Here is a 12,400-nt window from a genome sequence, read left to right as displayed (position 1 = left end):
TCCCAGTCTGCAGTCTCAGTCCTGCAGGGCCTCGCTGGCTTCCTGACTCCACCCAGTCAACAACAGGAAGTGTTTGCAGGAACAAAGTGAGGCTGTGGTCAAACAGGAGTTTTTATCTCCTGGCTCTGACTCTCACTGCGGCCCCGCTGCTGTGTCAACATGTGTTTGTGCTAAACAATGATGGAAAGTGTTATAAATGACTTGTTGGCCTCTGATCTGTCACAAACAGCTGAAACGTGTCTCTCATGAGTCACATGAAGGTTTCTGACAGAAAGGACAAAAAGTAGCTGCAGTCAGTTTGTGTCATTTTTATATTTATTCATCTGGGAGAAAAATCTGAGGGACATTAACCCGTTTGTGCCCAGATTTTTTTCAGAGTTGTAAGGCATATCATTTTATCAGTTGAGTCCCTCTGAATCATGTTATGTATTTATTTTTTCCATTTTGTACTTTTTTTTGAAGAAAATAGCATTTTTATGACTGGCAACAATTGTTGCCAGTAGTCACACAGCTTGTCACTAGGTCAAATGTCACCTAATAATAATAATAGAGAAGTAATAATAATAATATAATAAGAACAAAATAATAATATAGTCATAATAAATAATAACAAAAAGGTGGAGCCTCAGGTTCCCCCTGTATAAAATTCAAAACATCAAACAATTTGAACTGATTTCTTTATTCTCAATTTTTTTATACTCAAAAACTCAACAAACATTTTTTTCTTAGAACCTCTAAAAACATATATACATATATAACATATTTCTTCCCATACATTCCATCATCTTTCATGCATGTTCTACTCAGTGTGGTACTTCTTGAAGCACTCCACATGTAGTGGCACATCACACTTTCCACACGCAAATGATGTGCGTCCGCCGCAGTTCTTGCATCGCTTGTACCTGCTACCAGTGTTGCAGGGCCAGTGGTTCAAATTATCAAACCTGGTGGCATCAGTTATCGCCACCGCCATTTAAGATCTTCTGCCCTGCCTACTTGGCTTTGTTCCATGGCGCAGGAGGAGGGTCTGGGCTACCAGCCTCTGGAAGGAGAGGAGATCCTTCTCCCCGCTTTTCCAGGACCTAAATGAATGACAAAACAAGCATGATAGATGCATGAATGTGCATCGTTTCATCCTTTCTACAACGTCATGCCCCATATGTAGAATGTTCTGTAAAAGCAATATCACACTTGAGTTTGTGATGTTGGTCTGGATATCATCACTGTTGCTCTTGTCGACCGAAGAGCACTAGCGATGACCTCGAGTCAAACATCACCAACTCGATTGTGATATCACTAAATAACATACAGCCTTGTGTACCTGTAATAGCACCAGCTGTTCACCATGGCACTGTTCAGGGCCCAGCTGAAGCATGGCCACCACCACTTCTTGGACCGGATGTTGACTCTGTAGCGGCTGACAAACTGGTCATGCAGGTCCACTCCTCCCATGTGTGTGTTGTAGTCCTGGATACACTTGGGCTGTCTGACCTTGTCCATAGTCCGCTTCTGTTTATTCCATCTCTTCGCCTCAGTTTCGGTGAACTCCCTCTCCATGTTCGACACCACGGTGACCACGCTGTTGTCATTCCACCTTACAATCAGCTTCTCTGCCTCAACCAGATACTCAGCATCTCCTCTGGGTGTCTTCTTGAAGGTCTGGGGTGCTGTGAAGGGAACGTTATGGAGCTGAGTTTGTCGCATCGTGCCACAGCTGCCATAGCCTCTCAGGGTCATCTCATCCACCAGGGACAGGGTTGTGAAGAGGTTGTCGTGGTAAAACTTGACTCCAGGTGGCACTTCAGCTTTCTCTGCCAGGCCAAGAACCACACTTGGACCCTGACCAAGTCCAGTTTCCACCAGATGTGTGTGGCTTCCTACATATGGCTCCATCTGATGGACAAACCCGGAGGAGGATGCTAAGCTCCATATTTTATACCCAAAACGAATAGGCTTCCCTCTAATAAACTGTTTGCACCCATGCCTTCCAAAATACTCAATCATCATCTCATCTACTGCCACATGTTCTGCTATCGGGATTGCGTTGTTGATGTCATTTAGATGCTTAAAAAGGGGACGCACCTTGAAGAACGGGTCAGCTGTGATCTTCATGTTGTCTACTAAATGAACAGAAGACATAATTTCATCAAACCTGTTCCTCCGCATGGCATCTTTTACAGCATTGTTGCTGACATCACAATCGTCTGACCAGAGAAGATGCCGCCTTGGGACTGTGTTGTATCCACTGATCAACAGAATACCGTAGAATGTAAGAAGTTCATCCTCAGTCAGGTTGAGCGTTTTCCCTTTTTGTTCAGCGTAGAGATTGGACATTTCCAGTGTGACATCTCTGAGGGACTTGGGATAAAATGTGAGGAAGATATCCACTGGATCATCTGATGTGAAGCCAGGATCATGTTCTTTGGGGACATAGCGAGGGATCTGATATTTTTTGTTGGCTTGTGCTGGTGCTTTGGCCGCAATTTTGATTTTTTTGAATTTCCTGTCTTGGTTCTTAGTTTTGTGGAGCATGGGCCCAACAATCTGACTGGTCACCTTTTCATTTGTGCCACTGACCTTTCTAGTCTCTGTCTGACTCACTGAGGATGAGCACCCAGGATCATCATCGGGGGGATTTGGCAGCTGCATGTCCGAATTAGGTAGAAAGCCTTCACCTTTGAGTATTCTTGATGGGAGGCGGTTATGGTCACCAGTGGCCTCATCATCAGATTGGTCACTGTCACAGTCTGTGTCATGTGCGTGCATTTCTGACTCAGGCACAACTGTGATGTCCGCCAAAGTTTCAGAGTCCTGCAGCATGGCCAGGATCTCTGCTACGGTGTACCTAAGGAAAGGACAACATACATGTTAGCTAGCAAGCGAATTTTAGCTAGCAAGAAAATGATGTATGGTAATGTATAAAAATCCTATACACAGAGGCCTTGAATACCTGTGAATTTATTTAGCTAGGAATTATTCTAAAAGGACTAAAATGAGCCATTGTACATCATTCTACAATTTTAAAATAAGTAAATTAGGAGCAATCCTGCAGACAGTGTTTTCCTTTAGTTAGCGACATGCTATGTGCCCACTGGCAACTTTTGTTGCCACTCACAGAAATAAGCCCATGAACAAAAAAATATTTATCCTAGGTACAATTTTTTTGGGGAGGGTTACTCTAGAGACTTGAATGATTAAATAATTATAAATATGTTTGGGGGGAAAGTCATAAGAAATTTATGAAAATTACCTCTTTCCAGGATGATTTGCATCCGCCATGTCTTCAGCCAGAAAGAGCGGGAAGCAGATGATGTCATGCGATAGGAAGCACTTGGAAACGATTTTTTAAAAATCAAAACCTTTGTCTAAGTTGTCTACTAGCATATAAGTGGAAAAAGTTGCATTAGTACCTTTGAGATTTTTTATTGTGAGTCGAAAATGACAGTGATAAACTTTGGCAACAATTGTTGCCAGTGGGGCAAAACGGGTTAAGGGAGAAATTACACCAGGGCTTAAATACTCTCCACCATTTGGTCTTAGAAATGAAGAAGTGTCTCTGATGAAACCTCTTTAAGAAACCTAAAGAAGTCCAGTCCCTTCTTTTCCCAAGCTCCTCAGATTACCATGACCTGGATGACTGAGAACCTACGTAGACACTCAAATCCCCAATTCTGAAGAAAAAAAACCCCCTCTTTCAAATCAAAAATAATTCTTGAACCACTTCTAAGGGACAAAATCTAAAGAAATATCTATTAACGTCATTAAAAAAATCTGTGGAAGGAATCAGATGTTCCCTTAAATTTAAATAATAATAATAACAGGCTTCTAGACCATCTTCATGGGAGATGTTAATTTATACACTCAAATCCATTGTACACATAAGACTATGGAACGCCAGGACTGCCATAATGAATTACTTAAATACACCATTAAATAATTAATTAAATGTGGCAATAATTAATTAAAATTGGAATTAATTAATTAAATACATAGTTATGACACATGTAATTAATTAATTATTGACACATTTAATTAATTATTTATGTATTTCACATTTTAATTAATTATTGACACATTTAATTAATTAATTATTGACACATTTAATTAATTATTTGTGTATTTCACATTTTAATTAATTACTGACACATTTAATTAATTATTTCATGATATATTTATTTATTTCATTTTGGCAGTCCTGGCGCCTGGCTCTCATCATGAATTCATTTTATCTGTCAGCCTCACCCATCAAGGTAAAGAGGCGGGGTTAACGCTCTCCCTGTAGCTTGTCTGACATCTGATTGGTTAAACTGTAAAGCAAGTCCAGACAGATCGAGCCCTGATAATAGATTGACGTACGCCCAGTAAATCTCACTCCGATCCTTTAGGTGGTGATATTCATTTTTAACTTTGCTTGGATGCGCTATGCAGTTGGAAGCAAGAATTTGCCGCCATAAAAACCAAGACACTTGATAATAGTTGTGTCCCTCAGTTGATAAATTGCACGACGTGTACGAGAAATGTCAAAAAGCTGTCCGGAGCTGCTGAGAGAAGCAGCGAATTTAATTGAAGAAGCTCTGAGGACAACTTCCCCAACTCCGGCAGCTCAGCCACAGCCGATACCTGCGGCACCATTACAGACACCTGTCCAAAGTAAGTAACGTCAGCCACGTGTTGTACTAATTGATGACTTAGCACACAGTTAAATCGTAGCAATTCATATGAACATCTAAACTTCAGTGGGCGGGGGTTGTGCACCTAGGTTTATGTGTGGTAGTTAGCTAATTATGCTTTGTGTGTGACTCACTTTCGTGGTGTGTGAATGGGGCCTGAAACTAGATAGTCAGTAAAACGCCCTTATTTGGCAGCACCATGCCTGGTGCTGATGTGTAGCGTTAGTGACGTTTAAAATGATGCTAAACTGAAAGTCCAGACTGTTGTAGCTGACTGGTGGTCTGTTCCGCTGTGATATTTTCTCTGTGTTGCAGCTGAGCTAGCAAGGCTCTTTGCTCCGTATAACGGTGGGAGTAGAAGAAATATGATAAGACGGTCAGCACAGAGCCTAGTACCTAGAAGAAGCTACACACATACGTTCTGTTGCTTGGCTGATCACAAGGCTAACAAAGTTCCAAGCATTCAGCTTAAAGCAGACCTCCTTGCTGCAGGACTTGGAGAGCAAAAAGTGACATTTTCAGGTAAGTCTGATAGTAGAAATTTACCAGAGCCCAGTTTTGATTGTGGTTCAAATTGGACTTAAATTTCAACTGTTTGATTGTTATTTTGTGGCTATTAGATAGTACTGGCTTGTTTTCAAATATGTGGGTGTTTGATTGAATGGAGATTATCTGTTTATTCTTTTAAATACAGGAAATGACAATGATCCCGAGACTGTAAGAACTAAACTGATGGAAGTGTATCCAAAGCTCCAAGAAGGGGGAGGATTTGAGCTTCTAAAAATTACAGGATCTACTCGTAGTCGAAATCTTGCATTGCTTCAATGTCCCAGCACTGGATATACCATTGCGTATCTGAAAGATCCCTCTGCAATGATTGGGCAGGCTACAATCTACATCCGTCCACTTCAACAGGACTTGCACTTTGATTGTGTACATAAATCTATATTGTCTTCATTTCACACAAAATATAAATAGCATTGTGGAATTTACATTTATAAATGGATGTTTGTTATCTTTTAGGAGAGCTCAGGTCGTGCCTCTGGTCCACTCATCTCCTGTATCACTTGTCAGAAGGAAGTTTCCTTTTCTGAAATAAAAATGCACAGAGAAGGCTGTGCTGGGTATGTACTAACAAAGACACATGTGTACTACATATTCATTTTAAAGTAGGAAAATGAGAGAGTATGACAATGTCAATTTTTTTAACTTCAAGGACATCCACGCAGGAATCACATAGAGAGCGAGAGGGAGGCCATGGTGAAGAAAATGATAGAGAGCCAGCCACAGTCAGTGAAAGTGTGCCAGTTAGGCCTGAAACATCAGAAACCTCAGCTCAAAGTGCAGTAGTACCAGTAGTAACTGGTAATGAGGAGTTTGTTCACAAAGAACCTGACAATGGTTTGTGTAAACACATAGAGCTGCTATAAGTTTGCAAAAAACTTAAATTCATTCCATAATAAAATAGTACCTTTAATAGAATTACTTTTAAATAAGTAGTACTGCATGTAATCAGCAATGTAATTCATAATGACTACTTTCTTGGGTTCTTAATTTTTTTTAAAACACTGAAAGTGATGCTAGTGTAACTGAAACCAGGAATCAAACCTCATTCTGTGCAGAAATGGAACATTTAGAATATTTCAGGTAATATGTGTTAAAAGACTGATTGGGTGAATGCGACTGTAGTATAAAGGCCTTTTAGTGTTCGTGGTAAAACACTATATAGGTACTAGGCCATTTGCCTTTTGATGCTGCACTGAATGACATTTTTCAGGTGTTCTTCATCTTTGACTGCATATCTACATGTAACATTTTAAGACGGTTTTTTCTATGTGTAATTGTTTCATTTATTTTTGCGGTCTAGATTGGGTGTTGATTAAAGATCCAGCTCAAGCTGCCAAAGTCTTCAGAGAAAATCTACTTCGGGAACATGCATCTGGGAAACCACTTCAGCTGAGGATGGATGTGAGGGACTCTGAGGAGGACAGAGAACGGGCACTTCTCTCATTCTATAAACAGCAACAAGAATGGGCATGTCCACTTCATTGTACCCTTGATGGTAAGTAATAGAAATCTATTGTGTTAAATAAATTTAATTAGTTACATGTCTTTTAATGGAGTTGTCTTAGTGGCTTACTCATTTCATGTGGCTGAAATGCATCATACGATGAGCTCGGTTGGCCAACCATGCTAACTACAATGAGCCCAGTGGTCCTAAATAATATACCTGATGACTACTAATAAAAATGTGTATTGTACAATACTCCTCTTTTTTGTATTCTGGCAGGGTCTGGATCAGAATCAGAATCCTTTATTGATCCCAGGGGGAAATTATTTTTTTGTTACAGTGCTCCATTATAAACCAACATTAACAAAACAGATAACACGCTAACTAAGAATAGTACTACATATATAGTAACCAGTGTGTTAAGCAGATGCGTTGTACAGGGAGATGGCCACAGGCAAGAAAGATTTCCTGTGTCGTTCAGTGTTGCTTTTCGGTACTCTCAGTCTCTCACTGAACGTGCTCCTGTGACTGACCAGCATGTCATGGAGTGGGTGGGAGGTGTTATCCAACATTGTCTTTATCTTGGACAACATCCACCTCTCCGACACCACCTTGAGGGAGTCCAACTCCATCCCCACAACATTACTGGCCTTACGGATCAGTTTATCGAGTCTGTTGGCATCTGCGACCCTCAGCATGCAACAGCATAGAGGATCGCACTGGCCACAACAGACTCAAAGAAAATCCTCAGCATTTTCTGGCAGATGTTGAAGGACCTCAGTCGCCTCAGAAAATAGAGACGACTCTGGTCCTTCCTGTAAAGTGCTGTGGTGTTTGTAGCCCAGTCCAGTTTATTGTCAATGTGTACTCCAAGGTATTTATAATCCTCCACAATGTCAACACTGACCCCCTGGATTGAAACAGCGGTCAAGTGTTTCCTGGTCTTCCTGAAGTCCACGATCAGTTCCTTGGTCTTTGCCACGTTGAGCTGCAGATGATTCTGCTCACACCACGTGACAAAGGAGTCGACCACAGCCCGGTACTCCGTCTCATCATCCCTGCTGATGCATCGAACCACCGCAGAGTCATCAGAAAACTTCTGAAGATGACAGGTCTCTGTGCAGTGGCTGAAGTCTGATGTGGGAGGTCAGTGCCACGGGCCTGTAATCCTGTGGCCCACTGGGACGTGGTGTCTTTGGTACAGGGACGAGGCATGATGTCTTCCACATCACTGGTACCCTCTGCAGACTCAAACTCAGCATAAACAGTTTATGAAAGACTCCACACAGCTGGGGGGCACAGGTCTTGAGGACGCGCGGACTCACTCCGTCTGGTCCAGCAGACTTGCCTGAGTGAAGTCTCCTCATTTGCATCTCAACCTGGTATTGAGTGAAGGTGATGGGTGGGGGAAGGGTGTCAGGAATCTCATAGGAGGCAGCAGCGCCATGTGAAGAGAGAGGCTGGCACAGTGGTGTGGCTCTGGATTCCAGGCTGACTACAGGTGAGGTTGTTGGGGTGTGAGCAGACACTGTGGTGTCGAATCTATTGAAAAACAGATTTAACTCGTTAGCTTTGTCCTCACCTCCCTCAGCTCCCCTGCTGTTGGGTAGCCTGAATCCAGTGATGGTCTTCATGCCCCTCCACTCCTCTCTCATGCTGTTCTGCTGGAGTTTCCACTCCAGCTTCCTCCTGTAATTGTCCTTAGCCTCTCTGATCTTGTTCTATAGTAACACCTGGACCTTCCTCACCTCCTCTTTATTGCCCCCTCTGAAAGCCCTATTTTTGTTGTTGAGGAGGGCTTTGATGTCCTTAGTCACCCACGGCTTGTTATTTGTGTAACAATGAACAGTCTGAGCTGGAACAATGGAGTCAGTGCAGAAAGTTATGTAGTCTGTGATACACTCAGTAAGTCCATTGATGTCCTCGGCGTGAGGCTCACAGAGTGTTTCCCAGTCGGTCACCTCAAAACAGCCCTGTAGTTCCCTGTAGTACCCTAGGATTACAACCAAAATAATATTGCTTTCCCCCCCCCAAAAAAAAAGAAAAAAAAAGAAGGGTTTCTATTAAATACGTTTGGCAATAATACTCAGCCATTTTTTTATGTACAGTGTAATCATCTGTATTTTATTTCAGGTGATGCTGCTGTTGGACAAGGGGTGATGCGGTACTTTGTGACAACAATAATATCCAAACTCCAGTTTGGATTCAGATTAGATCTTGGTAAGTGTACCAATATTTTTATATGCGGTATTTACCCATTTTTAAATTTATTTTACTCTTATGTGGTGCTTGGTTCTGTGTAAATTGTTTGTTTTTTTTAAATTAACAAAAGGATAATATTGGTATATATTATCATAATTACCTTACTCTCCTTGCTTTGAAGCTTGTGATAATTTTTAAAATACAGTTTTACATAAAGATAGAAGAAAAATAAAATAAAGAAAACCCTGCTTTCTTGGTACTTCTAGGAGGAATGGGTCGAACGCTGCTATTTGAGGGTGAACCGGACCATCTGGTCCCAGCAACATCAGAGGTACTTATTGATAGCAGCCTCTTCCGGGTTGCAGGAAGGATGTTGGCCCACACCTTTTTGCATGATGGTCCCCGTGTCACAGGATTAAGTCCTGCAATAATTCACGTGCTGTTTAATGGTGACCCGGAATTGGCAACAATTGTTATAGAAGACTGTCCTGATCTGCACATCAGGAGTATCATACAAATGGTATGTAACATGAAAAAATGAATTGAATTAAAATCAGTGTGTGGACTACCATAATAATTTGTTTAATCTTAATTTTAGCTTGAACTCGAAGAACTTACTCAGGAACAGCAAGACACCGTCTCCGATCTTTCCTTGTCTTGGGATCTCCCAGCAGTAACTAAAACAAATCGGAGATGGCTACATAACAAACTTCTAGTGCATGCGGCAGGTTCTTGCTGGTTAAGTAGCAAAGACGTTGTAGTTGTTGAAATTAATAAGCAGACGGATTTGTATAGAGTAGCTTTTTCTTTGACACTGACAGGCAATGGTCATGTTTCCTTTTTTCCACCCTTAATTATTAGTGCTGGAATTAGTTTTGTAAATATTTGGTTTTTAAGCACTAACATTTACCATTCTCCCAGGCATGTTAAAATTCTTCTTCTATTTTGTCTTAAATCATGCACATAGTTTTTCACAACCAAAATTGGACCTTTTCCTTCATACATAGAAGTGTTGGCACTCACACCCTAATTCCACAAATGCGCACCCAAGAGGAAACTTCACAAACACAGAAATCCCAATACAAAATATCTTCAGGCTATAGTATACTGACAGCAGTTCAAAAAATGTACTGTATGTTTGTGTTTTAAAAATTGCCTTCTTAAACTAAACACATTCCAAATCACTACTTGATTTAGAAAAATTTATAAAGGGAATCTGCCCACTCACCTATCAATTGTGCCTTCAGCAGAACAGTTATCTCAAGTCTGCATCACCATGTTTTGCACTTAAACAGGCATTAAAGACACATTGTACAGTGGGGCAAAAAAGTATTTAGTCAGCCACCGATTGTGCAAGTGCCCCCACCTAAAATGATGACAGAGGCCAGTAATTTGCACCAGAGGTACACGTCAACTGTGAGAGACAGAATGTGAAAAAAAAATCCATGAATACACATGGTAGGATTTGTAAAGAATTATATTATTGTGAGAGATATTGTGAGTGCAATGGGTTTGTTAGTTTTTGCACTGAAATAATCACACTGTTTTAAAAATTAATCTTGGCTAACGTTACTCAGAGTTTAAAGGTGAAGCTGGTCAAGTAACCTTTCATGTTGCTGCCTTATTTTATTAAGAAGAAAAACTGCACTTTATGTTGAAAATTTATATTATTATTTAAAGACAATACCATTTTGAAAATGTACTTAAAAAACTTAAAATAGCACTTTATTTTTAAGCCTGCCCAGTTTTGGCCGGAGATATTGTGTTTTTTCTCTGTTTTGAATTGAAATGTAGTTTAAATGCTTTTTTCCCCCATAAATTAAAAGAGCTTGGGTTTACAATATTTGTGTCCATGTCTATTATTTATTCTGTCGCCCACTAAAACCACAACGTGCCTGTCTGCTGCCAGCGTGAAGAGGACACTCATCACCATCAACGCCCGGAAAGCAGCGGGTCCAGATAACATCCCTGGTAGTGTGCTGAAAGACTGCGCAGAGGAGCTGAAGGATGTCTTCACAGACATCTTTAACATCTCCCTGAGGGAAGCCACTGTCCCATCATGCTTCAAGACTGCCACCATCATACCTGTGCCAAAGAAACCATCCCCAGCCTGTTTCAACGACTACCGCCCCGTGGCACTGACACCCATTATTATGAAGTGCTTTGAACGACTAGTCATGTCACACATCAAATCCACCCTGCCTCCCACCCTGGACCCATACCAGTTCGCATACAGAGCGAAACGATCCACAGAAGATGCAATCTGCTCTGCCCTCCACCCAGCCCTAACTCACCTGGACAAGAAAGACTCATATGTGAGAATGCTGTTCATAGACTTCAGCTCAGCATTCAACACCATAATACCACAACAACTCATCTGTAAACTGGACAGACTGGGCCTCAGCACCTCCCTCTGCAACTGGCTGCTGGATTTCCTCAGCCAGAGGCCTCAAGTGGTGCGTGTGGGCAACAAGGTCTCAAACAGCATCACCCTGAGCACGGGGGCTCCACAAGGCTGTGTGCTCAGTCCTCTGCTCTTCACCCTGCTGACACATGACTGCACAACAACCTACAGCTCTAACCACCTTGTGAAGTTTGCGGACGACACAACGCTGGTGGGGCTCATCACCAAGGGCGATGAGACCCACTACAGGAAAGAGGTTGAGCTCCTGACCACGTGGTGCAGAGACAACAACCTCCTGCTAAATGTTAGCAAGACCAAGGAGATTATTGTCAACTTCCAGAGAGATCCCACCTGTCACCCCCCATTGACCATCGACGGCGCTGCGGTGGAGAGGGTGAGCAGCACCAAGTTCCTGGGGGTGCACATCAGTGAGGACCTCTCCTGGACCACCAACACAGCATCACTGGCCAAGAAACTTCCTGCGCAAACTCAAGCGGGCAAGTGCTCCACCACCCATCCTGACCACATTCTACAGAGGAACCATTGAAAGCATCCTTTCCAGCTGCATCACTGTGTGGGGCGGTAGCTGCACTGACTATAACAGGAAAGCTCTACAGCGCATTGTGAGAACAGCTGAGAGGATAGTTGGTGTACCACTCCCCTCCCTGCAAGACATCTACACCACCCGCCTTACCCGCAAAGCCATCACAATTGTCAACGATGCAACCCACCCCGCGCACTGTCTGTTCAGCCTCCTGCCCTCTGGAAAAAGATACAGAAGTCTCCGCTCCCGCACTACCAGGCTCACCAACAGCTTCATCCACCAGGCTGTGAGACTGCTGAACTCTCTCCCCTCCCGGCTCCCAGCCAGCAGAAACACCAGACTGGCAGGAGTATAGGAAGACAGACTGGACCCTACACCCCCCCCACACACACACGACTACCTCTGCATTACAATTGCACACACCTGCTGCCTTATATTTTTTTGTATTTTTAGTATTTTCTTTAGCACTATTTATATTATTTATATTACTATTACTGCTGCTACAGTCTTATGCTGCATTAAAACAAAAACACTTACCAACCACAACCTGGGACTACGTCAAGTGAACT

General features: G+C 42.2%; 2 protein-coding genes across 2 annotated transcripts; one reads left to right on the top strand and one right to left on the bottom strand.

Annotated features, from left to right (window-relative positions):
* Positions 1-353: 353 nt before the first annotated feature.
* Positions 354-2,791, bottom strand: LOC109199596 (piggyBac transposable element-derived protein 3). The gene is made up of 2 exons (XM_019354902.2): positions 1,322-2,791; positions 354-1,082 (listed from the first exon to the last, which is right to left on the bottom strand). Exons 1-2 carry the CDS (start codon positions 2,764-2,766, stop codon positions 974-976), a joined length of 1,554 nt encoding a protein of 517 aa, XP_019210447.1. The 5' UTR covers positions 2,767-2,791; the 3' UTR covers positions 354-973.
* Positions 2,792-4,385: 1,594 nt separating this feature from the next.
* LOC106097359 (uncharacterized) lies at positions 4,386-11,834 on the top strand. Its single transcript, XM_019354895.2, has 11 exons — positions 4,386-4,650; positions 4,986-5,192; positions 5,365-5,603; positions 5,694-5,794; positions 5,887-6,071; positions 6,538-6,732; positions 8,815-8,901; positions 9,150-9,403; positions 9,482-9,621; positions 10,793-11,107; positions 11,225-11,834. The coding sequence occupies exons 1-11, from the start codon at positions 4,518-4,520 to the stop codon at positions 11,832-11,834; spliced, it is 2,466 nt and encodes an 821-aa protein (XP_019210440.1). The 5' UTR covers positions 4,386-4,517.
* The last annotated feature ends 566 nt before the right edge of the window (positions 11,835-12,400 follow it).

The sequence above is a fragment of the Oreochromis niloticus genome, unplaced genomic scaffold (assembly GCF_001858045.2).
Source record: "Oreochromis niloticus isolate F11D_XX unplaced genomic scaffold, O_niloticus_UMD_NMBU tig00007864_pilon, whole genome shotgun sequence".
NCBI lineage: Eukaryota > Metazoa > Chordata > Actinopteri > Cichliformes > Cichlidae > Oreochromis > Oreochromis niloticus.
The sequence above is the reverse complement of the archived record's forward strand: the minus strand, read 5'-3'. Positions and strand labels throughout refer to the sequence as shown.

Bases quoted from the DNA above. Each gene is read 5' to 3' on its own strand.
- LOC109199596 (XM_019354902.2), bottom strand. From the start codon at position 2,766: ATGCACGCACATGACACAGACTGTGACAGTGACCAATCTGATGATGAG. The intron at 1,083-1,321 runs GTACACAAGGCT...TCATTCATTTAG, and splicing joins AACAGCTGGTGCTATTACAG to GTCCTGGAAAAGCGGGGAGA.
- LOC106097359 (XM_019354895.2), top strand. From the start codon at position 4,518: ATGTCAAAAAGCTGTCCGGAGCTGCTGAGAGAAGCAGCGAATTTAATT. The intron at 9,404-9,481 runs GTATGTAACATG...TCTTAATTTTAG, and splicing joins TCAGGAGTATCATACAAATG to CTTGAACTCGAAGAACTTAC. The intron at 11,108-11,224 runs GTTCGCATACAG...CATAGACTTCAG, and splicing joins CCCACCCTGGACCCATACCA to CTCAGCATTCAACACCATAA.